Here is a 25,129-nt window from a genome sequence, read left to right on the forward strand (position 1 = left end):
GTTCGAATCAAAACTTGTCGAAAGTAAACAAAGTGGTGCTGAAGCGTTGCCAGAAAAATTTTATTTCCCAGATTAAATTTTAGGAAGCTCAGTTAAGCTCAGCCGGAATGCTAGCGTGTTCTAATTCGTATTCCGGCTCCAGTGACAAAACCGATTCTAGTTAAAATCGGTTGTATCACTGGAGGCGGAATACTAATTAGAACCAACCAGAATTCCGGCTCATTTCCGATTGAACTTTACTGGGTTCCGGTAACCATCCGATACCCTTTGTTTAAGGAATACCATTTCGATGCGGATTAGCCGCATAACCGAGGTCTAGGAACCGAAGCGGCGCAAAGCCGCTGAGGATCCGCCGGGCGAAGTAGTCGCCGACCAGCCATCGGAAGCAAGCGAACCTGTAATCCATTCGTTTGCCCAGCTTACTCAAACATAGGGGCTAATCCTAGTTTAAGTCCGACTGAGCGGTAGCGAAATGAACAAATGAACACTCCGGATGAACCTATCGTCAATTGACATTTCGACGAGTTTCGATTCGAGCCAATAATATGGGCCCAAATTTTGTGGCCTCAGCTTTTAATAAAATACACACTCACATACATTCGCTACTTAAGACGGAAACAGGTTGGCACATTGTTTTTTTCTATGTATAAGTTAGGTTGTCATTTTTCTTCGATGAAGCAGATAAAACAACAGTATATGAAGAAGAAAAGCATAAACAAATGACGTAGTTGACTTTTTTGTTGATGTAACTTTTATTTCGGATTGGTCATAATTATTTTTTATCGGTAATTTCGAGATAAAAAGTGTCCCTAAGTGTTTGAATCGGAAGATCCGAGGTGGAGCTCGGCCTTTTTCTCTGGATGCTCGTCTGGATGTTTATGTTTACTTCCAGAGGCCCGACGGCCATGCTTAATTTTGCAAATATAAAACTAATACGCTCAAAAATGCCAAATGTTCCCAGCTTTCATTCTCTTCATCTTGCTCGCTGTTATACATCGAGTCTACAGACACTTTATACACAGACTTTCGGAGACAAAAGTTGTAAAACTAGCAACAATGAACATTTCCTGGCATCACGGAAGATCCCATAAGCTTTGCATGGGCTTCCCCCATTTCTTCCCGTCTCAATACCCTCATGCTCGAGAGTGCGGCTTCTATATCGACGCGGCGTCCCAAACGGGTTTACCCTAGCAGAGTAAACTCTAAAAATGCTTTGTTAGGGTAATTTTTCATTCTATTTCTATTATAACTCTACCCATTTGAAACAGTTTAATCAGCGTCTGCCATCTTTGTTCAACGTATTGGTTCAAATGGTATATGGTAATGGTCGATTCGAGTTTTCGTTTTACTAAAACAGTAATATTTTGCCATTTTCATGTAATTTTTCATTATTATACTATTTCTTAGAAACGAAGCCATTTTATTTCGTAGTCAGAACAAATAATGTTCCCTCGAGCAATCCCGCCTGTAATGGTTACATCAATTGAATGCTAGCAGAAAGTAAGAAACCGGCGACCGTAACCTATTGACAGTAGCTTGGCCCTACCAAGCAGCAACGCGGGTGGCGTCTTGAAACCTGATAACAACTGAACGCCACATCTAGCCTAGGGTAAGCTTACCAATTATTCATTCGCAGTAGATTAAAAAAAGTGCTAAACTATTTCAAAATTCTAATTTTCAAGCGCAGAAGTTCGGGTTTTGCTGATGAGCCTTAATTTACGAAAAAAAAACAAGTTTCCCATCTGCAAAACTCGAATTTATGTGCTCGTCTTACGAGATATCACTCGGGATAAGCCAGTCGTTTATGTTCATGAACGACGTACGACTTTTTGGATTTAGCGTCTAACCAGTGCTAATTTTAGTGCAAATATAGATTTAGCATCTAACTGATACCAAGTTGGTGCTTGTTACTGATGAGGAGAATCCGAAAAAATACTAAATTTATCTTATTTCATATTCTTCACTGACGTATTTGAACAACACGCTGCGGAGAACAAGACCACTGCCTCAAAAGGCTTCCAAAGGCTCCAGAAATGGATGAGAGTAGACCACATGCCAGTAGCTGGACGAAAAACGGATACAACACGTAAAATAATCCGACAGGGCGCCGATTGCTCGTTTCAAGCGGAATCCGGTCATTTCGACGTGAGACTTAGCAAAAAACTTGATGTTTCGCAAAGTTTCATCCAGTGCATAAAAGAAACGGTCCGGATGGGAAGTTTCCTGGATCATGATCAGTCAGGGCAGAGTTTTGCCGAAGCGTGCTCCCGGAAACTCTGCACGACGCTGCTATTGAAATACCGGCGCTGCGTCATTGATGATGAGACCTACATCAAAGCGTTGCTGTTGTCGGGACAGGAATATTTTACAAGTTGACCGTTTCGAATGAAAGAAGCTGTCAGAAATCCGCTTAAAACTGTCTGATTTGGCAGGCGACATGCACTCGTGGCAAACGTAGCGAACGTGACTGAAGACAGCATGAATTGTGAACACGACATTAAAAATGTCGTCCATTTTACTCAAACTCATTCTAAAGCTGTAAGCTGAAATAAAAACGTATACTAAACTACTGTAAAACTTTGGCTTTATTTCGGTAACTGTAGTCGATTTACCAACCAATCTAAAGCGTCACAATAATTAAAGACTTCGCTTCTTTCGCAACTTTCGTGAAAAATTTTCTCCTAGCCACCATATGGTTGATTTTCAAATCTAGACCAATTATCCTGAGCTTCCGAAAATTTTATTTGAAATTTGTTTATGAACGGTTCACATATTTTTTAATAACGATTTCTAATTTCCATGTTTTGTAATCCCTTTTTATGGGATATATCGGAACTTCTAATAAAGAGCGAACACGAAATTATTGTAACACAAACAACTGGCAAAGTTTTTATTTTGAAGTGTATTGTATTTATTTTTGCTTTGTAGATCCGTCTCGGGTAGATGCAAAAAGCGAACTGATTTCTCTCTGGGATTTTGAATTCTCTATACACATAACGAAAGATCATCTTATTATGCGAGATGTCTTCAAATTTTAGGAAACTGTAGGAATGTCATCATCTCAACTTAACCCAAAATTTAAAGATATTGCTTTTTTTTTCTAAAATTTGTCACCGTTGTAATTGCATTTTTTCTAAAAATTAAAACAAGATTACAATTATAATAAGCTGTAAAAATTACGTCCTACGTCCTAAGAAACTTTGCTTGTATTCTTCTTATGAAAATGAAGCACTATATACAACAGAGGCTTCGGCCTTCCGATTTTCCGACTGACGGGCCCGTCTTTCGCGAAACCGGAATCGGCTCCAGCAAATCTCAACAGCGAATATATGCTGGATGGTGTGAATGCGTTATGTTTGTTCGTTCGTTTTGTGAGTTGATTTGTTTTTTGTTTTCGACTAGCTACGTGGTCCGGAATATGTTCGGTGGCCATCAGATTTGTTGCGCGGTTCAGTATGGTCCCGACTTGCCGGGGGGTCCGTACTGGGCAGCCGGAGCCGTAGCACCGTGTCCACCGCTGAGATCGTCTCCGTGTCCACTGCTGATACCGCTATCGTGACCACCACCAATAGAGCCACCAATATCGGCACTGAAACTGGCTCCAGCACTTCCGGAGTAGCTTGCCTCCTTTTGAGTTTTGTACTTGATGAAGTAAACCTCCGGTTTGCTGGGTTGCGTCGGGGCTGGTGTCGGGATGATAATATCCTGCTGGTCGTCGGGTTTCTTGACCAACACGTAAACCAGGGTCTTCTCTTCGTTCTGAGGCTGCAGTGGGATCTGTGGGGCTTGGTAGGCCGGAGCCGACGGTGCCTTGATGAAGATGATCTTGTAGTGCTTTTGAGCCGGGGCTACCGAGATTGGTCGCTGAATGCGAACCTCCTCTGGCTCTGGTGGGGGAACATGGACGTAAATGTGTTTCTGGATGATGGCCTGATGTGAGCCACCGGAGTATCCACCACCGCCGCCGCCGCCGCCTCCTGAGAAGCTGCTTCCTCCAAAGCTAGCACCACCGGAGCTGAACGACGATGCACCTAGGAGGGGTGAGGGGTTAAAACCGGGTCAGTTGGATGCTAGGAATGTAATTTAACCACCACCACCACCAACAGCGTTTAGCACTAATTAAATTGAAAACTGTCTGCAGCAGACTTTGGTTCGATGTAAATAATGACAGTCGGGTCGTGTCGGGCCGGAACATTCTAATTGGAGAAATTAATTTCAGAAGCGACATGTACCCAAATTTACTGCATTTTAGCATTATCTATCGATTAAAAACACTCGATTATGCGTAGGAATATTGCTATTTGAATGACTTGCTTTACAGCGAGCCTTGTCGGCATGAATAAACTAATTAATAAAAGTAGGTAGGTATCTGTCAGTAACTGATCAATATCATCCACATTAACGAGTGGGAGCGGAGTAGGCGATGCACAGTATACACAATATTAAATGATTGCATTTCATCAGCTACTCCGTCAAGGGAAAACGTTTGATTGGATTATTCGATAGCCGATCGAAGGATAGTATCCCTGTGCATGGCACTGACGGACTGACTGACTGACTGACTGACAGCTGGCGACCGCAGGCTGTGGCAGCGAAAAGGAGGAACGTAGCCGAGAGAACGAAGTGATTAATTTTCAATTACCGGTTAAATTTTGGCTTCAGAAGCTGTTGGAGCAGCAAGAAGTGTGTTTTGCGTGACATAAAATATTGTGGTTGACAATGTAACAGTATTTAAAATATGTATGTAAATTATGTCGATCGGTTTCTTGTTGCGGCCGTTGATATTTAAAATGAAATATGAACCCATTACCACAAGTTGTTGCGGCGTAGTTTGAGACAAACGAAGGCGATGGTGCACGCACGGCTTCAATCTAAGCAACCTGTCGTTTGAGGAGCTATTGGCGTCTTGTTCGGTTGTGTTTGCCTTGAAGAGGAAAGCTTCAAACCGTATTATGCGCAATGTTGCATACCTGTGACGTTTATATTTAATTAGTACATGTAAATGATTATTTAGTACAACTTAAAACCGTTTGAACTTGCAATTTGATAATTTGGAAAAAGTCTTTCGAGATATAAACGCTACATTAAAATATTTAACTATGAAATATATACACTCAGAATAATGTGTATTTGACACTCCATCAGTCTGGTCATTATCTACATTTAGGCGACCTTCTGAATCTCTAAGTCGATTTCGTTTGAATTTCAGAACGATGTGCACTGCGCGTCTTCCAGGGAGTAATAAGGTACTGATACAAGCTGCAGGAATGCAACATGACGCTGTTAAAATGTCAAGACTCCCTAAGAAATGGATGTTACAAGGTCATCCAACAGATTTTTGGGCTTTTCTATGGGGAATTGTTTCTTTCTGTTTATTTGGTTTAGTGATTAAATCATCTACAAATAGAAGTGAATGGGTTCGGTTGGTGAAGGTTCAGAAAATGCTGAAACAACCAATATTGAATGAGATATTCAATGTCTGTCTTGTAGTGTTATAAATATATGTTTGAACATACGCTTTTGTTTCCAACTATCTATTGAATTAAATGCTGTACAAGAACATATATTTTTGTAGAGCTAAAAACGACACTATTTTTTATTGTTTACTGTTCAGGAACAAAAGTGTTTCATTTTCGAAAAATTTCTTTTGCTTTGAATAATTTATTCCGGGTAATTAGTAAATTTTTGTTCAACAAATTTTGACTTCGTTTATTAACCTGATCTGGAAAACACAACAATGGCTTCTTGGAAGAACAATCGAAAAAACGCACACCTAACACACGAAATCGAACATCAACAAGTCATGTCATGAGGGATCATACAATTAATAGTGTCAATTGACTCTGAAACAATTTTAGCTTTAGAGGAGTGCCAACGGTAGTGGGTAAGTCGATTGCCTGGTTCGTAGATCACAACGGGTCGATTCCCAGTTCCGCAAAGAAGATTAGAAATTTTTCAAAACCGAAAAGAGGCGAATGATCCTATGGTTGAAACCTCTAGTATCAAAACAAAAATGAAATCATTGCTTTCAAATGATATCGACAAAACAGACATCAATAGTTTCGAAGGTCTTCATACACACTGATACTACAATTTTTACTTAGAATCCTTTCTGGGTGTTACTCGAGTATATGGCGACCATGATCGACATCACACTGCCACAAAGTGAGTACAATATCCATCCGAAATGCTGATCTTACTCGTAAAATTTGTAACATTTGGTGCAATTATAAAGCAGATATAAAGCTAACATAATGCAGTCTTATGATTTTATTCATAACGCATTTCCTTTGAAAATTATATTCGACATATTTCATTTCACAACTCTGATCTCTCTTCAATTGTCGAATAAATCTTTCACCTTTTACTACGACATATTTCATTGCATTCGAACTCGGATGTATTCGAATAGCTTAGATAGAAAAAGAAAGACGATGTGCGATGTCTCTGTTCGAGACTCGCAAAAGGCGATATTCTTAAAATATTATTGACATTGTGTGAAAACTAAATTTACGCTAGGTTTAAAATATCGAACTCATATCAATAGCAGTATTTCAGTTGCAGTTCTAAACATTATTTTAATTTTTCTCCTTTTTTTTGATTATCATACTGAAAAGCAGTGTTGTGAAACGAGCAAGAAGTACATTCCCTCACGCCCAGGTAAGCGCTAGAGTCTGTTAGAGAGAATAGGGAGAGAGACGAAGAGTGAAAATCAGTCAAAACGGCAACACTCCCTGTGTGATGATTTCAACAATAGTTGTTTGGCAACAGCTTCCACGGGCAGCACTTCAAATGACTTCTATTATATTTTGAAAACAAACCGTATGGTGATCGTTGAATTTGTTTTGCAAATCATGTACATTTCGAGTCAAAGAGATAAAATATTTCTAAAGCTTGTTTTTACTAATACATATACTCTAGAATGCACCTTAAAATCACGATTTGACTAAGTTCTGATGAAAATTTACTTTTCTTTTTTAAGGATGTGCAATAGTTATCTACTCCAGCTCAGGCATGAGTAATGTTTACTTACTTTGCACGATTGGTCTGCTAAATAAGGTATTTTTGGCGTCACACTATTCGTCTCTCTCTGGAATCTGTGTATTATAGAGTCCCGTATAAAGAAATGCGCAACACGGCATAAAATGGTAACTACTTCTTTTGTTTCTGGCACCTACGGTTTTTACTGTAACTTTAAGTAACTTCAACCGAGTTACACAATAAATTCATACAGAGTGAATTGAAAACATACTGTTTCGTTGCTTACTGCACTTTATTCCTAATACTCTTCCATGTAATTTATTGTGCATTGTTACAAAAAAGTGTAATAAACTGAAAGAAGTATCTGGTTAATTCGATTGAAATATTTTGACATCATATTATTTTTGTCAATACTAATACTCCGGGCGCGCCTCTGAATATAAACAACGCCTTTGGGAAAATATTTCGCTCCGAATTAGTAAACAAAGTAGATACAGAGCACTAGATTAAGATTGTTGGCGGTGTTCCCATTGTTTTCTGCTTCGAAGCATGTTTGTTTTGTTTTCGGTATATATCTGTCAAAGTATCGCACGTCTCTCCGGTAAAAGCCTTTGGTCCACATTCTTGGTACACGCAGAAAAATTTGGCTTGTTTATAACAATAAACTGTTTAGTTGAGGTTCAAATTGGTAAAATGTAGAATTTGCGCTATTTTTCATTTCCGTCTCTATACTGCTGTGATTTTTATGCATTCAAGACCGAAAATGTCCAATGCATCAAATTTACCACAGAAAAACGAGAGGCGGACAGAGAAATGATGCGAAATTTAGTAGGTATGAAACGACGATAGAGGATTTTTTTGCTTTTTTCTATTTGGCTTATTTGACAGGTATATACCGGAACCAAAACAATGATGCTCCTACCACTGATGCCAGCGACAATCCTAAAGTAGTGTTCTGTATCTACTGTAAACAAACGTCACTTTACTGAGATATCAGTTTCTAAATTTGCTGACTAGGCTGTTCCAAAACTGCCGAGCTTTGACTGCGCAGTTTTTTCCAATTCTTTTAATTTCTTCGGTGCTTAAATACATTTTTTAATCATGTTTTAGAAAATATTTTTGCTAATTGGGCTTAAAAATTTATGCAAAATATTACATGGCGAGTCAATTCGATAGACCAAATGGTCTTGTTGACCAAATCAATTCTAAACACAAGATTAAATATTCAGGCGATTTGCTCAGATCCTGTGAATCGCAGACACTTTCATTAAATGCAAAAGGCACACTCCACGTGAAAACTAAACTATTGTCACTCTTTCAAGTAGTTTTGTTTTTATTTACTTAAGAGGACAATTTTGTACATATAGAAAAGGGTATCGCGGCAAATCATGTCAAATAAATAAATGGATTGATACTACATGATCGACATAGATCCAACAAATATTCAGCTCCATCATACACGGAATGTGGTAATGATCGAATCGAATAATTGTATGTTATGATCAATATCTTGATGCCAGCATTAGGATCAATATCATGAAGCCATACAATTCCAGTAATGTCATTGCTGAGTAATGGCACTTCCAATGTTCGTGTAAGGGCCTCTTACAACTTATCCCGCCTGACTAGCAACGTGACGTTCTGTTCTGTTGACGGAAGCTAATGTTTCGTGTGAATCTTACCTTAGGCTGCCAACAACCCTTTGTTTTGGTGGTGAGCAGGTGAACTGGAGCTGATAGTAGAATACGAGATTCGATAAACCTGCCTGCAGCAAATCAAAGGAAGTTTGTCAAAGCAAATGCTGGCAATCCGCTCCGATCCGAACTATGACAATTGTTTTTTGATTTACTGCAGGCAGATTTCTCGCATCTCGTCAACCAACTCGTTTCCTTCTATTCCACATGTACCTAGGCATCCACATCAAAATGTTTGCTTCTCAGATCTACAAGAATTTTTGTAGGTCTCGTTTGCTGTGTAAAACGTATAGAAGCTATGCTCTCACATAAGAAACTCTTTTAGAATCATCCTTATAATATTCTAGTTCGTCTTCTATTTTATCCAGTTCGTGCAGAAATGAAAACTTCGAACGGATAACCTGCCTAATCGGCATGCGATCTGTATCCCATAAATTTTTTCCGGTAAATACCGACGGAGATTATTAGAGCCGTAGCGTGGTCTTCTGGCGCCCTTGGCGGAGTCTCAGTTTTGCGTCGCTTTGGATTTCTGTTTTAGATCGATCTTCAAAAAATAATTTGTGTACATGGAAATGGCCCATCTAGTCCCTACTCAATTCACGTTTGACTGTCGTAAATTCCAATTACATATTTTTTACTGTATATTTATGAAATCAGTTGACGCCAGGTGCTTGAAGACGACGGAGGGAGCTATCTATTCAGAAGATTATAAGGGTGGGAATGGCATGTATGGGAAAAAGGTGACCATCGTAAAATTTTAGCTTAATCGGACCCGATTAAAAGGTTGCCCTAAACGACCGAAGTGCAAATTTTTTTGCCAATGCAATATTATAAAATTGAATCGAATTTTTGATGCCACCCGGATCTTTTTTTAAGATTGTTTTTATAGAACTTGAAGAATTCTGGATTTGAGTTTATAATGAGGTTTGAAAATGCTGCTTTTAATACTTTCTATGCCAAATTTCTTAGAAATGCATGAAACATCTTGTATCTTTTTGTAATAATATGTTTTGACAAAAGTTGCCACTCCGGTATTCTTAAATTTTAAACTTCGATTTTCAAATAAAAAAGAAAAATATTTTTAAATTGACACCAAATTCCGAAATTTCATGGATTCCTAAAACATTTGGCACACAAAAAAAATATAAAAGCTACATTACCAAACTCAAGTTCCCCCTCAATTCAATTTTTTGTACCTCTAGGGAATTTTTTCAACAATACACCAGATCTTAACGCTTCATGACATTGTTTTTCGATTGCCCTCAAATTTTATATGGTGACTCTTTTTTCGATTTCAGTCCCTTCCTTCATATTCTACAGTTTTCACTTTGCAGCTGACTCTAGGCTCGTGCATAAATAAATTCTCCTGAAATGACCGGAATGATCCTAAAATGGAACATGATTCGTCATGAACGACTCCGAGTTTCCATTTAGAATCAAGCACATTGAACTGGGTTCTATCAAATCCTATCTTTTTTCGAATCAAAGATAGTCCGCTAAGTGTTGTAATATTCCGCAAGACGCAGACATATTCAGCTGTGCCAGATAACTTAAAAGTTTGCCTAGATAAGTTCACAATTGTGATATTTTGTCTAAAACAAACAAATGACGTTACTTTTATGAAGAACTAATGCGTTTACATGCCCGCTCACAAAGTTGAGATCAATGGTGTAGTTATCGATTCTAAATTGGCATGCGTGAAACTACTGAAGGGCGGGATTGGCTGTTTCAAGTATCCCTTGCTTCAATGAGAGAAGATTTTAGTTTTCATGGTACGGCATGGGCTTATCTTTTCGATGATAAATGATCTAGCTTACTCTACAATCTTTGCTATAGCTTTGAAAAGGTAGTCTACTTTACAACCCATGACTACATTTCCGTTCCCCCTGTTTCTATGGAATTGAGAAAACTTGCAAAAAGTTTGCAATAGTTTTCGCTAATATTGTTGAAATTTGAGGTTTTTGTCTTTTGTTCGTTGTTTATTCTAGACTAACAGGACCGTAAACTCAACCTTGCCCCTAACAGTGATGTAATGTCGTCTGCGTAGTCCACTACTTCGAAACACTAGACGTTCCAGTTCGTTAGGGGATCCGTTCACTCTCAGAAACCACAGAAGAGGTGACAGCACTTCGCCTTGAGAACATCCTCTAGTGATGTTCATAATAATAGTCCCGCCTCCCAACGACGGTGCAAGAGTCCGGTAACACAGCATTCCAGTAGGCTATTCGACAGTAGACGACTGCTCTACCCTCTTTGAGTTAGCCACGCACCGAATCGTTCCGACCACAGTATTGTCGAAGGCTTCCTCTACCGAGATGAAGCACAATATTGCGCATTTTTTATTTTGCAGGGCACTTTCATTCATGTGCAGTTGATCACTTTATAGATATTCCTTATCAACTACGAATCCCTCATGATATTTAAGCAACACAATTCTACGCAGAATTTGAAAATTACCATTTTTTTTGCTTCATCTTGAGGTATCGTTGAATAACGTAAATTTAGCTAAATCCATTCAAAGGTGGATGATCACGATTGCATGTTCGTATTTGTGACGAGATTTGTATTATCGTGAAGGGCACAAGTGTTTGTATGTTAACATGACTGTTCGCGAAAGAGTTTGCATGTCGCGTGAACTGGCGTGTATGTATGTATTTGTATAGCCTTGTCGTTTACATGTTCACGTGGGCTTTTGGTATGTTCGTGGGATTCTAATAAACATTTGTTTTATTTTTAGGGTGAACCAATTGATGGTATGCAAAGGCTACTAAGACCAAACGGGAGCGCAATTTACAATCGCGTGGGAATTGAGCTCTGTATGATCACGTATGTTAATTTGTAGATGCCAACACGTTTACTTAATCACTGGGGTAGTTTTGATGTTTGCGAGATCGCTGGAGTAAATACTGGGGGGATGTGCAGAGTGTACCAATGAGAATAATCTTCCTGAGTTTTCAAAACGTTTACAACGCAAAAGCTAGAGCACCCCGAGTCCCCACACGAAACTCAAACCCAATCGGATAGAATCGAGGAGCGCCTCAAAGCGATCAACGTCAGAAAATCACCTCCCACGATGAATCAGAAATCTAGTACACCTCCACGCCAAATATACCACACATGTGTTAAATCCCGAACGAAATCCTTCCACTGAAAAGCGCCCATCCGGGTTTCAAAAAATCTCCCCAAAAATCCAAGTCCAACCTGACTCAAAAGCCTGACGCCGGACACACCGCAAAGACTCAAAGGCATCAAAAATATGGATTTGATCTCCGAAACTTCAATGGCATCGGGGTTTCTCCTGGCGATTCGCCATGGCAGAAACCCCGATCACCACACGACCATGCCCGACTGATCTTAAACTCCACTCCCTTCTCAGCACAGTCTTGATTCATTTCTTGGACCTCTGTGCAACTAGCAAATTTGAGCTCTGGCTTGTTTAAAAAGTCCTAATACCAGGACTCAGGGCTTTTCGCCGAATGCCGCTTTCCCAGCACATAATCTGGTACGAGATTACAAAAACCCGCCTCGACCAAACTTTTAAGAGAAGTAAGTTTTCGCAAATCGATTAACAAATTTCTATGCAAGAGCTTATAACCTCCACTTGAACCAGTTCCTACTCAATATAGTTTATTTACTATGAAGTTGCACATAGCCGTAAGAATGTTCGATACCAAAATTGAAAATTAAATAAAAAACAAACAGGATTGTCTTCGTACTCACTTTGATTACGAAAAATCAAACACAATGGGTGGTTCAAATTGGACCTAGAGAATTTGGACCTTCGATCTATGAAATTTTCCCCCACTTTTTTGTGTCAGCTACTGACAAGAAAAATTCGAAACACTAAAAACCAAACGTTCACCTTTGCTCTACTTCGCGCTTTAATACACAATATGGTAAGAAATCGAAATAAACGTGCACAATTGCTTAGCGCTTCAGAAAAAAGTACTTTCACATGTTTTAGTCGTGCAGATCGTAAACCCTACTTGGATAATTACTTCTACGAATTTGTTCCTTCTTTTGATCATGAGCAGCTCTTGACCATTCTAATGTTGGTTCTGTACTTCTTATATACGGGTCATTCTACAATCGAATTTTTAATTTCTAATTTGTTTCTTAAATTCTTCAGCGAAAAATAACACGTATTTTTTGTTTTGATTGTATATGATTTTTTGAGTCATGCTTTGTTGAACTTTTGAAGTTTATAAAATTGAACTTTTTTCTATCACAAAAAAATTGCGCGATGTATGGAAAATAATATAAAATAATAAATGTCACATTTTCGCGCAAGCTTCCGGGAAGAAAATATTTTCGATTAAATTAGGCAAAAAAATAAGTGTTTTCGTTCAGTGTAACGGAACTTAATAGCGCTCAAAATTTCACACTACTGCTGCTGAATATTAGAATAGATATCTTTTGCTTCATAAACAAAACAAAAATCAGTTCTTAACCAACCCAGTTCCTCGATTCGACATGTCCTTCGCAGAGTTTCTATTTCTGAAATCTTCTTTTTTGGTATTATTTGATAGCATTAGGTTGTTTGCAATACTGTGATGTAAATCTGTTTCAAAGCGACAAACAGTCGAATAATTTAGAACTGTCAAAAATAGAGCTGCAACGCAGTGTTCCCAATACGATCTGTTCTTAATATTGCTTTCCCGATATCGTTATTTTTTTTATTTTCGTGGGATTTTTCATTTTTCTGTTGTAAGTCGTCACACATACTAATGGGAAATATTTGAATTAATGTTCCATTCGTGTTTCAAATTTTGTAAAATTTAAAACAGAATAGTCGAGCTGTTCTAGGTTTCAAAATAGTTTTCGAAATATAGACCATTCCAGATACAACATTAGAACAGAATTGTGGACAGCCTAATAATTTCATTAAGAAGTCGATACACAGTTCTGTAGAGTTCGGACTGCTGCGTATATAGGAAAAGAAAACAGCCGTTTTGAAATAACATCAATCCCATCAATTATCTAGTGGTGGTGCTACAATCGGTTAGCATCCCACCACTTAACACGCAATTTCGCAGTAGGCGTCCTAGCGCTTTGCAACGCTTTTTTTCTATTTGAATGTTTATATTGTTATGGTAACAATTGTCAGAAGTTACACATCTGTTCTTTGTTCTAGTTCTGTCCAACAAGATCCAGACTCTGTGGCCAACATCGATTCACTGTGTCTTTTTTTAGTTCCATATTTTTCGTTACTCCATAATAGACACTTCTCACCACATTTTGTTAATTCTTTTCCCTAGCTGATGTCCATTGTAATTCCGCGTCATATGCTTCAGAGCATTATTCGGATCACATAAATCTATGTTGCACCACAAGATACACTGTCTGAGAATCAATAACATTTTCTATAAAACGTCACGTCCAAAATTATTGTCCTCCACTAAAGTCTTCTACAATTTGTAGATTTGTCACAATTTTATAAATTTCCTGCGCCCAACAGTCAAACAGTTCACCAAATTCAGCGTCCTTTCCTGCCAAAGTCCTTACAGCACAAAAAAACAACATTCAAATATCAAACCACTTGAACACACCTCCGAATGCACTTCCTCCGAAGGACGAAAATCCTCCACCGCCGCCGCCGCCGGAGCTGTACGAAGCACCACCGGAGCTGTACGAGCCACCGCCGCCGCCTCCCGAGTATCCACCACCGCTTCCGTGAGAGCCTCCGCCCGATGACGGACGGTTGTATGAGTATCCCGCTTCCGGTCGTGCGGAAGCAAGAGCCAAACAGCAGCTCACCAGTACAAAGGCTCTCATCCTGTTTTTTTCCTGTTTTGCTTTGCGCAAACTGTTCAGGACACCACCACAATCAGGATCAACTAAATAGTTCGAAAAATCGTTCGCACGGCACAAACACTTTCCCTTAGCACGGTTGTTTCGGCTTTTCCTCCGTTTTTATGGGGGGTGATGTTGATCCGTGAAATGCAAACAGATGACTGACGATGGTTCACTGCAGTGTAATCAAATTTATACCCTTAATACCCTTAATAATGGAGGTGAACGAAGAAGTTTCTGTCGGACTTTCGGAGAGTTTGGGTCCCCGAAATGTAACCAGAAGCATTCGTCGAAGCACCCGTACACCCGGCACAAGAGCGACAAAGAGAGAGGATACCAAAGTCCACTTCGCGCGCTGCAGAATTGCAGCGCAACCGTCGCCGGCGAGAGCAACAATTCGGAGATCTTCTCGGGTTCATCAGCCAGCATCAACGAGAAAGGGAAGGATCGTGCAGCCGATCTAACAAAACAAGACAAAAACATTACTTCAATTTGCCGGCGAAGATCGCGCGCGCCGCGCGACGACCGTGAGAGGCACACGACCAAGATGCAGTAAGCCGCAGCAATTTACCACAGGGTAAACATTTGCGTTCACTTTATCCGCTGTGGTGGAGCCGCGCGAGAGTTTTGATTGTTGATTTCTATTGAGAGGGAGAGAGGGAGAGTGAAAAAATAAAGAGTTTTCAGCTGAAGAGCCGAATGAAAGAAAGGTGTTTTCCTCTTTCTTGCGCGATCGAGTTGGCGGTGATAATGGAATGGCGCGGTTGTTCCTTCTACTGCGAGCTTTTACTGGATCAGTGGGTGATTGTGGGAGGATGGATGCGGACTGCAGTGACGCGCACGTGGTAACTTCGATAATAACGCCACGGATGCATACGGATATTGGCATGAGAATTATGTGGTTGGCCTAGATCTGATGGATAGTGATTTAAGACACTTAACAGAAAGAGAGAGAGGAAGACACGTAGCGCCATTGCGAAGTTGGATGTAAATTATGAAGTGCATATTGAGTGGCTGAACGTAATTAAATAATCTAACAAATTGTCGAATTACGAAGCAGAATTTTGAAAAGCTGTTTTGTTTTGGAGGTTGAACACATCGCAATGTTCAATTCTTACTTCAATCGTCATAACGGCGTTATTAAAAAATGCAGAAATCGAGTAAATTGTAGTTGAAATGTATCGATTTAAAATTTCAATTTCCCAGCGGTTCTTGAGTGAATTATTATCAGATAATTTGGCGGTACTCCTTACAATAGTTGTTCACAGCTAATTATATGCAAACAGCTATGAATTTAAAGAAAGTGACAAATAAAGCGAAGGATTTTTTCTTACTTTCTTTAAATCAACTTTCAGTCAAGTATAGTACGGGCTCATATGAAATCAGGAAAAAATATTGCAATAACAGGCAATTCGGTCCATTTTTTATGCTGCCCAGTAATTGAATTAGTGTTAGTTGTTCGTTTTCAAACATATCAAATCTCCATCCTCGGAAGTATTTAGAACGAACAGCAATAAGTGGGCATTAACTACAAACAGGGCCATCAATAGGAAGCACCTACTTGGCTCTATCAAACACAAAAAATTATAAATGAATGTGTCGCGCGTCTGCATGAAGCAGTTGTTGCTCTTACAATAAGCGGTAGATGCTATAGATTTTTGGCAGCGGTAGCATCGCATACAGTTAAACCGTATACGAATTTGTCGGGTACTAGCACGATGTCATAGAATGATTTGCAACGTGGTAGGTGAAGTGGTTTTGGATTGAGTTCAATACTGCCGGGGTCGACTTCATGAGAGAATGTGTTTGAAAGAATAATAGATTTTTGATTGTGCGTGTCTAGGATAATGAGCCTATTGGCACACGTTTTATATTTCTGATATATGTGATATGTTTTTAATCATTAAGGCATCTGACAATATGCTTCTGTAGTTATTTCAAAAACACAGGCGGACTAAACTGGATTTGCGTCTTCAAAAAGGCAGGGGTCAGTTGGAGTTTTAGCTGGGAGAGGAGATTGAGTTGTGTCTCGTTTGATGTAGTCTATTTTTGTGTGCGGTGCTAGGACGGATATACCATCATCCATGTGATCTAATAGATTCCGTATGCACGGGGACCTTGGTTCTGATGTTATTGTATTCGACGTCGTGTTACATGTTTTTTTTCACAAGTTTTCTGCCTGGAATAAACTTCTCAGGCCTAAAGTTTTAATGGTTAAATACGTGGTTCTTTAACCACAACAGCTTTCACAAAAATATGTATTTAAGTGATATTCAAAATGGCGGCTTAAAAAAGGCGATTTCCGTCTGCCTCTGCGAGCGAAACTTGGTCCGAAATCTACGAGCATGCAGTCTTTTGTATCATTGGAAGCAAAAATCATTATAAATTCTTAAAGGTAATGAAAATTTGTACGGCTTATACCTAATTCGAATTGTTTTTTACGATTTATTGATTGCGTAATAAATATTTAAATTATAAAATTAAGGTTTTTGTCACCTTTTTATAATTTGTTAATCCTAGTGTATTAGAGGATTTTATTACCTTTAAAAAATAATAATGATTTTTTATTTCAGTTCACTACAAGAGACTGCAGACTCGTAGTTGTTGGACCATGTTTCGCACGCAGAGGCAGACGGAAATCGCCTTTTTGAAGCCGCCATTTAGAATTTCACTCAGATATTGATTTTTTACGAAATCTTGAATAATAAACGTATTTAAGCATCAAAACCGGAAGTTCTTACGCCCTTTTATTATTCCACAAAAAAGAACAAATTTTGCCTTATTTTTGACTAAAAGAAAAAGAACGGAATTTCTTACTGAGAGCCCTTAATATAGAATAGTGCAACCTTCTTAAAATTCTTTAGAACTTTGTGAGTAACTTTGGATTCATTTTTTACGTCGAAACTCGGCACGACAAATAAAAATCAAATTTATGTGAATTTTCGTGTCTAAAAAGTGCCAAAATAAAAGAAAGCTACTATCTTGTAACCCAAAAAATTGTGTGTTGATGAGGAATATCCAATTAACAAATGAATATCAAATAAATCTATACATATCATCTAACGATGAGTCTCTCCCTACTTATGCATCTGTCTTTCACTCTCTCCCCCTCAAAATTGAAATCTGACCTTATCGAGTTTCATGCAAAATAAAAAAAATATTGTGAAATTTGATATAGGGTGAAGTGCCTATTTTCACCATACTAAGGAGGGCGCCTCACTGATTCATTAATTACTCGGCCTGCAAACAATGGAATGCGTACACATTGGCATCAACAGCTCTGCTTTGTTGTTAAGTACCAAAATAATAACATACATGCGCTGAAAACAGTGAAATTTTCGTGTTTGAGCGCAACGAAAACACGAATCGAGTGCCCCTATTGTTGCGCTACCATTTGACTCAATGCGTTAAACAAAGATGGCAGACACTGCTCTAACCAACGGCTTCAAATGGCCCATAGCGATAATGGGCTCATCACCCTATATTAAATTAATATATAGAAATCACTCATTCTGTGACTCTCGGGCCGATCGGTCTGTCTTTTCAGTCCGTGCAGTGTAAAGATAAAAAGAATAGTGCTAATCCGCTGCCAAGATTATCTTGCGCATTCTCCGCCTCGTCGATTTTTTCCCTTCTTATGATTCTGCGTGTTAACCGTTACCCGACCAATGACAGAGAAGCAGTGTTATTGTAGTAAGCCGCCTGGATACCGTTATAAACACAAGTTAATTACCGCTGCAATACTAAACTTTTCATTCTTTTCAATATTACCAGCTTGCGCTGGGCAATATGTCCGTGCAAAAATATCTTCCCCTGACTGTGGTTCATCTCATGGTGAGATGGATGTCGAAATCAAATCAATTCCCTGGCATAAGGTTTATACATGCTGGGCCACCGGGCCTTACGTGATGTTTTTCTGGCCCAAAGACAAAAAAAAATTTAAATCTACGGTAGATTTCTCGAGTTCTGACGGAACTATGTTCTATACTATATGACAGAAATATCGAAAATTCGAGCTAATAAGCTTCCGATGGTGGTAAATAGCTTGAAGCAGGCAAATTATATCGCTTGCTATACGGGCCTTTTACGAAGGAGTACAGAGTATACGTACCAGCTAACCAGGTTGAAATAAGTGGGATCGTTTCCGATTCGAGTCTGAATTGCGCGGATTTGCTGACACACGGGGTTGGCTATATTACAGACCCCATACTTTAGGACTGCTTTTGCATTCAGTTGTAGTCGTATCTGAAGGGAAGAGGACATATGTCAATTCAGACTCGCATTGGGTGACCTTCGACGGGTCTGCTCTACCCAACTACCTCGTCTTTGACGAGGTTTGTCTACCTGTTCGTCTTTTTGTGCCGCGGGTCATGAACTATACTAATTGCAAACAACTGGGACACCTAGCATCTATACTAACTTGTCTAGTGACGACACGGATTCATGCTCTTCCAGCGTGCCTGAGCGCCTTAGCTTGATACGTTTGGCTGGCTTGATTCTCGACAGCGTAAATCAAGCTCAGACTAAACCCGTACCCGGACGAAAAGCGCACAGACCTGTACGTGTAAAAGTCCATTGCGCATAAGATCTTCCGGGACGACGCGATAGGTCGCCAGTAAACGACGGTAGAAACGCGAATTAAGAGTTCGATGAAAGCCAAAAAACGTAGTTATTGGCACCGGTTCTTCGACGGGTTAACGGGAGAAACATCGATGGGAGAACATTTTAATTTTAAAAAAGCTGTAAAATTTTTCCTTTTAATTTTTTTCACTTTTTTTTACTATTTAACGGCATTCAATTAGCTAGAGATTACTGAGTAGGGAAAGTTATGAAAATTTAGAGCCATAGTACTCAAGTGAGAGCAAGGATGTGAAATGTACAGAACGGAAAACTAGAAGGGGTAGGGTCATTAGAAACAGGCTTAAAAGCTTATGGGCTAATCTTTTGTCTTCTGTTGGCAGGAGGCAGCATAACTACGAATCACTCAAGTCTATCAACATATCTCCAGGTAAAGACAGACTTGTCTCTCCTTACCGTGAGAACCGGTAGTCGGTTCTCAGTAATCTCTAGCTAATTGAATGTCATATAAAAAAATTCCTCTTAAATTTGTTATGAAAAATATTTCGAAATTGTAATCATGATTTCGGGATCTTAGTCACGGTTTTCGCAATTTCTATTCGCATTATCTTTATATTGTATTCTGGAGTTGCTTTTGAATTTGACACGTTTATGATAACAGCAGTTTTATTATTCGAAATTTCTCTTCCCCTTATCGCAATCTGTTATTTTTTGGTTGCTATCGTTTTTTCACTCGGAGTAACGTGACAATATGAACTGGATCGTAAAAGTGTGACTGATCCACGGTATCTGTGTTCTGTGAACTGTATCACGAATATTGTTTGTGGTGTTCAGTGTAGTTTTCTTGTTCCGTTCAGACACCCCACTTATCAAATGAATAACGATGTTCGAGATCCTAATAGTTTTCTTATATCTAGTGCTCGAACCTATTACTAGTCGCTGCACATTGCATCAAAAGGTGCATGGAACAAAAATGATTCCACGAATAATACTCCAAATTTTGTGGAATAATTTTCGTGAAAATTTCATTAGCATGTTGTATGAAGCTGAAAATGATTAGGAATATCTTCTAAATATCAGAAGCTCGCAAAATAGATTGTGAATCATGCACTAGCAATTATGTGAACTATTTGACGAGCATGAATGCTCAGACGTGTCTTTTGAACTAGGAATCATGAACCAGTTCACTATTCGTGATTATTTTACGATTTCGTAGACAATTACACGAGCACGAATGGTAAATCGTGACTATTATGCTAGGAATCATGAGCCAGTTCAGGAATACATGAATAATATTTCATGAATTTGTGAACTATTTCACGAGCACGGATATTGGATCGTTACTAATTTATTAGGAATCATGAATTAGTTCACGATGATTGAATAGATTCATGAATAAAATTGCGATTTTCATGAAATAGTTCACGAGAAAATATTCAGCATGTTTTGATTTCGTGAACTAATGTTCCAAAATCTATGAGTAACATCATGAATCAACCTTTGGTTTTATGAATATTGTTCATAATGTTGTGAACTAGTTTACGTAAAGAAAATCAATTTGGTAATGACACGGCGGAAACCGTGACTGAAGTTCACAAAACAAAAACAAATATTTCCACTAATAAGAGCAAGTTACTGTTAGTGTTACTAAAAGGAAATTGAACATAACAATAAAACAAATGATTTTTGTTTATGGTCCTGCTTTCGTAACGTATAAACAAGATTGGTTCAGAATTCATGGCACATTATTCATGATTTTGGAAATATTTTTTTCCGTGATAATTGACTACGGACACAGTGTCAAATGTAAAAAGGATAAATGTTTCAGATTTTAATTGAAGATATTCCAAGTCATTGCGTAAATAAGAAAGGCACAATCGCGTTATTGGATGACTTAAAGCAGGTGCTAGCATTCGCTTCGACTCCAGCCAGCTTATGACTTCCACGAACACTGCAGTTATTACACAAGATCCTCATCTTTTAATTGGCTTGTTAAATTGCGTCAAAATTATTGAACTTTTTTGAATGGGTATTACCATTAAGATCTGCGTCCGCGATTACTAAGTAGGTACGTGATTGTATTTCGATTACGTAAACGTGATTTTCGACCACCGATGCGGGCCATGTGTCTGTCACCGTCGTCAGTAGTGAGACAAAATCAACCGTAGCATTATCTGGTGTCATTGGTCGAAAATCGAATGTTGGTGAACGAAAAAAAAGTAAATGAGACGTTGCTTTCATCCCGTTAATATGAGGTGACGTGCTACGCGATCTAGGTGACAGTTGGACCAATACTAAAACGCAGCTGATGAGTCTCGTCAGTCAGCTGAAGACGCCGACATTCCCATCAATGTTCGTGCTCCACTCGACGACGTGTCTAGACGGCTTGGATAGTTGGCAGTTAACAAGTGTAATCGGTTTCTCGTGTATGCTCAACGGAGGCTTCAAAGGCCATCTTTTAGTCCTCGTTAACTATTTGATTACTTCATTGCACCTTAGATGAATCTTCGAGTGGTGCTCTGTTAGGGTGTCCAATCGATTTCAATCAGGGAGTGACGTTTCCTTGTGTCGAATGATATCAACTTCTGTTGAAATGATTGAAGGCTTCACTAGAAAATTGAAAAACATAAATTTATGGCCACTAAATTTAATCGTCTTCCTCCGTAAGCACCGGAGCTGTAAGTACTTATTGCCTATTCGACACGGAAAAAAGACCACCCTACCTGACATGTCCATGAAGCGAATGCCAACCTTCTGCTGCTGAAGAAGATAAGTGGCAGTATATATCTAACTTTTTCTCCATTTTATTCTACTATCATCTAGTAGTCGATGAACACATCTAGGGGCTTCTTCTGATGCTACCGCAGCAGCATTCAACCGCAATTACGTCACCCGATCGAATCACTGATGGGGCATGGGAACCATTCGCTGCTGCACCTGTTAATTTAATTTTATGGTTCTGCTGGCGTGATTGGTATCCATTACCTACAAGGAAATTTGTGGAGATCTATGTGAGTGAAATATCTGATCGGGCCGCCGCGAAAGTCAGTTTCGGTTGCAGGTACAGATAGCTTAACATAAACATCCTGCAACGTTTGGCCGACTATAGGTTGATGCTACAAAGTAGGCGTAATTATTTTCTTTATAAGCTGTCAGTGTAGCCGGTTCTTAGTTGGCCTGCTGAGAAGCGATGAAATTGTTCCTGCAAACGCAAGGAAGTGAAATCTAATTTGTTTGAAGCATGGTAACTGTCTTTTAATTGCTCTCTTTGTCGTGATCACGATTGCTGAAAATCTACCTTTTGATAGAAGTTGGGGTCTCAACCAGACTATATTTTGCCTCAAGCATAAATCACGTAAGTCCCACAAAGTGTACACAAAATTCCTGGCTGACAAATACACACTCAACGCTTCTCGTATTTGTTACAGAGAAAAAGGAAATCTGCTTAATCGAATATATACTTCTCGGCACAATGACATATTTTCCGTGGCCCAATTACCCAAAAAACACCGCAAACGAAAAAAAAAACATTACCAAAATTCCCACAACTCAGCAAAACTGCATCCGATTTCAGCACCACTGCCGCGCGGCGGCGCTGCCAAAACGTTAATGTCAATTTTGCGCCATCCATCATCGCATCAAGCAAGTGGCGCGTAATTTTACACAATCAAAGCCAAAATAAAAGCACGATGAGGACCGAACAAAGCAACCGGTCGAAACTTATTAGATATTATCTCTCTCTCTCTCTCTCTCTCTCTCTCTCTCTCTCGTAATCACGACAATATGCCGCCGTGGGGTACCACGTCCGCATCAGCGGGAAACGGGACGCTGGCTGGCTGGGAAGGATTCAAATTTCAAATGGTGAAATGCGATTTTTCTGCGCTTTGGTCGTAATATCCCGATAAAAGAGATTAGAAGCGGTAGAGGACGGTTGTCGCCGATGGTACTGGTCGTTCTCACGAAATAATATTTAACACATACATGTGAACGTTACGTGGGCAACGGTACGCTGGTGCAGTAAATACACGAAGACAGCAGCGCTTGGCGTCCTCTAGTGGTAATAATCTTTTTTTATTTCGATGAACGACATTTATTAGTTCTATGGAAACGAGTGAGCTCGTTCAGAGGAGGCGATTCTATATAGGTAGGCAGGTAGTTATAGCAACCGAACCACTCACACATGATTCACCGAGTGGACAACCAACGATAGGCGGTACATTTGCAGATTTGGGAGTAATCAAACCGTAAACCAGCGATGGTGTGCCAGGAATGTCTGTTCACAGTTTCATTTAACTCGAATCAGGTGAATATGGAAAAGGATGATATAGAGATGATTTGTTAGCTTTTGTTGAAAACTTCTGTTTGCCTTTAATGCAAGAGGATTCTATTTTAGGCGCAGATTAATAAAAGGATACAGACCAGATTCGATTATCCGTAATCCGATTATAAGGAGACTTCAAATCGATTATTCGAACTAATTTTATTCTGGAAGCTTACATTACGCACCCATAATTATCTAATTGACATATCCCACAATTTCTGAGGAAATCGAAATTTAAAAAAAAATATGCTACTAGTGCACTCGCGATCCGTTGGTGTATTTCAAGGCAGCGTACAATTTAGTGAAACGAAACGAACTGAGCAGATAACGTTTCAGCATAGCATTTCAAGGAAACTGATGATGTCATACATGTAGATGTGTAAAAATGTAGCGGCAGAATAACCTTTGCCCGATTAATGCCGATTCGGTGTTGCACTCAAAGGTGCGATACGAATATTTTTTGTGAAAAAAGAACGGAGACTTATATCCAGGGCCGGCGGAAAAGCGTGGGTAGTATGGGTAGTACTACCCACTCGAAAATAACCGAGTGGGTAATTACCCACTCGAAATTTTGAACCATTTCAAAAAATTTAGATGTGCAACGTATGTATCTCGCACTACACACATTTGAAAACATCGATGTACCACAATTCCATTTGCTCAAACGAATGCGATTTTTTGTGAATGTAATGTCAGCGTGTGCATTGCGAAAAGGGAAAAAATCCTTACTAATGTACCCCTCACCCTATGCTTTCTACCCACTCGGGCGTAAAGTGTTTCGCCGCGCCTGCTTATATCACGATATTTCTCTCTCTCTCACACACACAGGAGGTCGCTAGGATAGGAAATACAGGAGTCTAGGGGCTCAATTAACCACCCCCCCTCCCTCCGGGCCTACTGCGAGTTAGGAGTCTTGCTAAGATATGGTGAGGTTTGGATTGGGCTCTGCTAAACCTCTAAAAAAGCCACAGCTCCGAAAGCAGCTTCGACGTAGCGAGTCTGTGCCGCTTCTGCTAAGATCCTAAGATTCCAATAATCTAAGATCTTAGTAATAAAAGCACCCTAGCCCAACCGGTACATCCGGATCAATGCCAGTAACATCCTGATTGTGGCATACAACTGGCCATGGCGGACGTCAACGGACAGGACACGGATCACACATTGGACGGCGACTTTGGGCTGACAGACCGGCTGTTCTACTGCCTGAGTAAGGAAGGATGACACCGACTTGAAATGGCGAGTGGGCTAACAGCACGGCTGCCTGCGTCCCGACAAAATCCTGGCAGGTCTCCGGGTATGTAAACTCGTTACCATTTAGTTAATGGTACTAGGTTCGGCTGGTTCTTAGAATCCGAAAGACGTTAGTGTCTGCTGTGAATCAGTATGACACGGCAACGCGAACTGCTGATGTAGCCGAGTGAACATTAGCGACCTCTTCCTAGCCCTCGTAAAGCAGAGGATAGAGAAGCAGATAGGAGTGAAGAACACGCCAGTTTCCGTGACTCCAAAGGGGATAAGAACCTCGCCAGGAGACGGAAGACCAGGCGGGCCCAAGAGGCAGACGCTCAAGGACGCTGTTGTTGCCGAAAGAAAAGGGCGTCACTCAACAGGGAGAAAGCTGGAGTACCGTTGTAGGTCTGCAGGAAAAACACTGGAAACAGCAAAAGCAGAAGGAAGAGCGAAAAGTGGATCTGAAGAAAAAAGAGTAAACATCCGGCTCGTCAGACGGCGCCATAGAGAAAAGCTGGGCTCGGTGAAGCCA

At 39.7% G+C, this 25,129-nt stretch overlaps 2 protein-coding genes across 7 annotated transcripts in view; one reads left to right on the forward strand and one right to left on the reverse strand.

Annotated features, from left to right (window-relative positions):
- The window catches only part of LOC131683722 (rho GTPase-activating protein gacU), a 267,647-nt gene that overhangs the window by 173,337 nt on the left and 69,181 nt on the right, over positions 1–25,129 (forward strand). The window lies entirely within an intron of this gene.
- Positions 1–25,129, reverse strand: part of LOC131683767 (RYamide receptor-like) — a 405,413-nt gene that overhangs the window by 105,061 nt on the left and 275,223 nt on the right. Inside the window, exon 5 of one of the 6 annotated variants that reach the window (XM_058966084.1) lies at positions 3,704–4,031. The exons of the other annotated variants lie outside the window; for them this stretch is intronic. Within the exon in view, the coding sequence (XP_058822067.1) occupies positions 3,849–4,031 (183 nt within the window). The 3' untranslated portion in view covers positions 3,704–3,848. Of the gene's footprint in view, positions 1–3,703; positions 4,032–25,129 lie in introns of those variants that run through there. 6 annotated transcript variants of the gene reach the window in all.

The sequence above is a fragment of the Topomyia yanbarensis genome, chromosome 1 (genome assembly GCF_030247195.1).
Source record: "Topomyia yanbarensis strain Yona2022 chromosome 1, ASM3024719v1, whole genome shotgun sequence".
Lineage (NCBI taxonomy): Eukaryota > Metazoa > Arthropoda > Insecta > Diptera > Culicidae > Topomyia > Topomyia yanbarensis.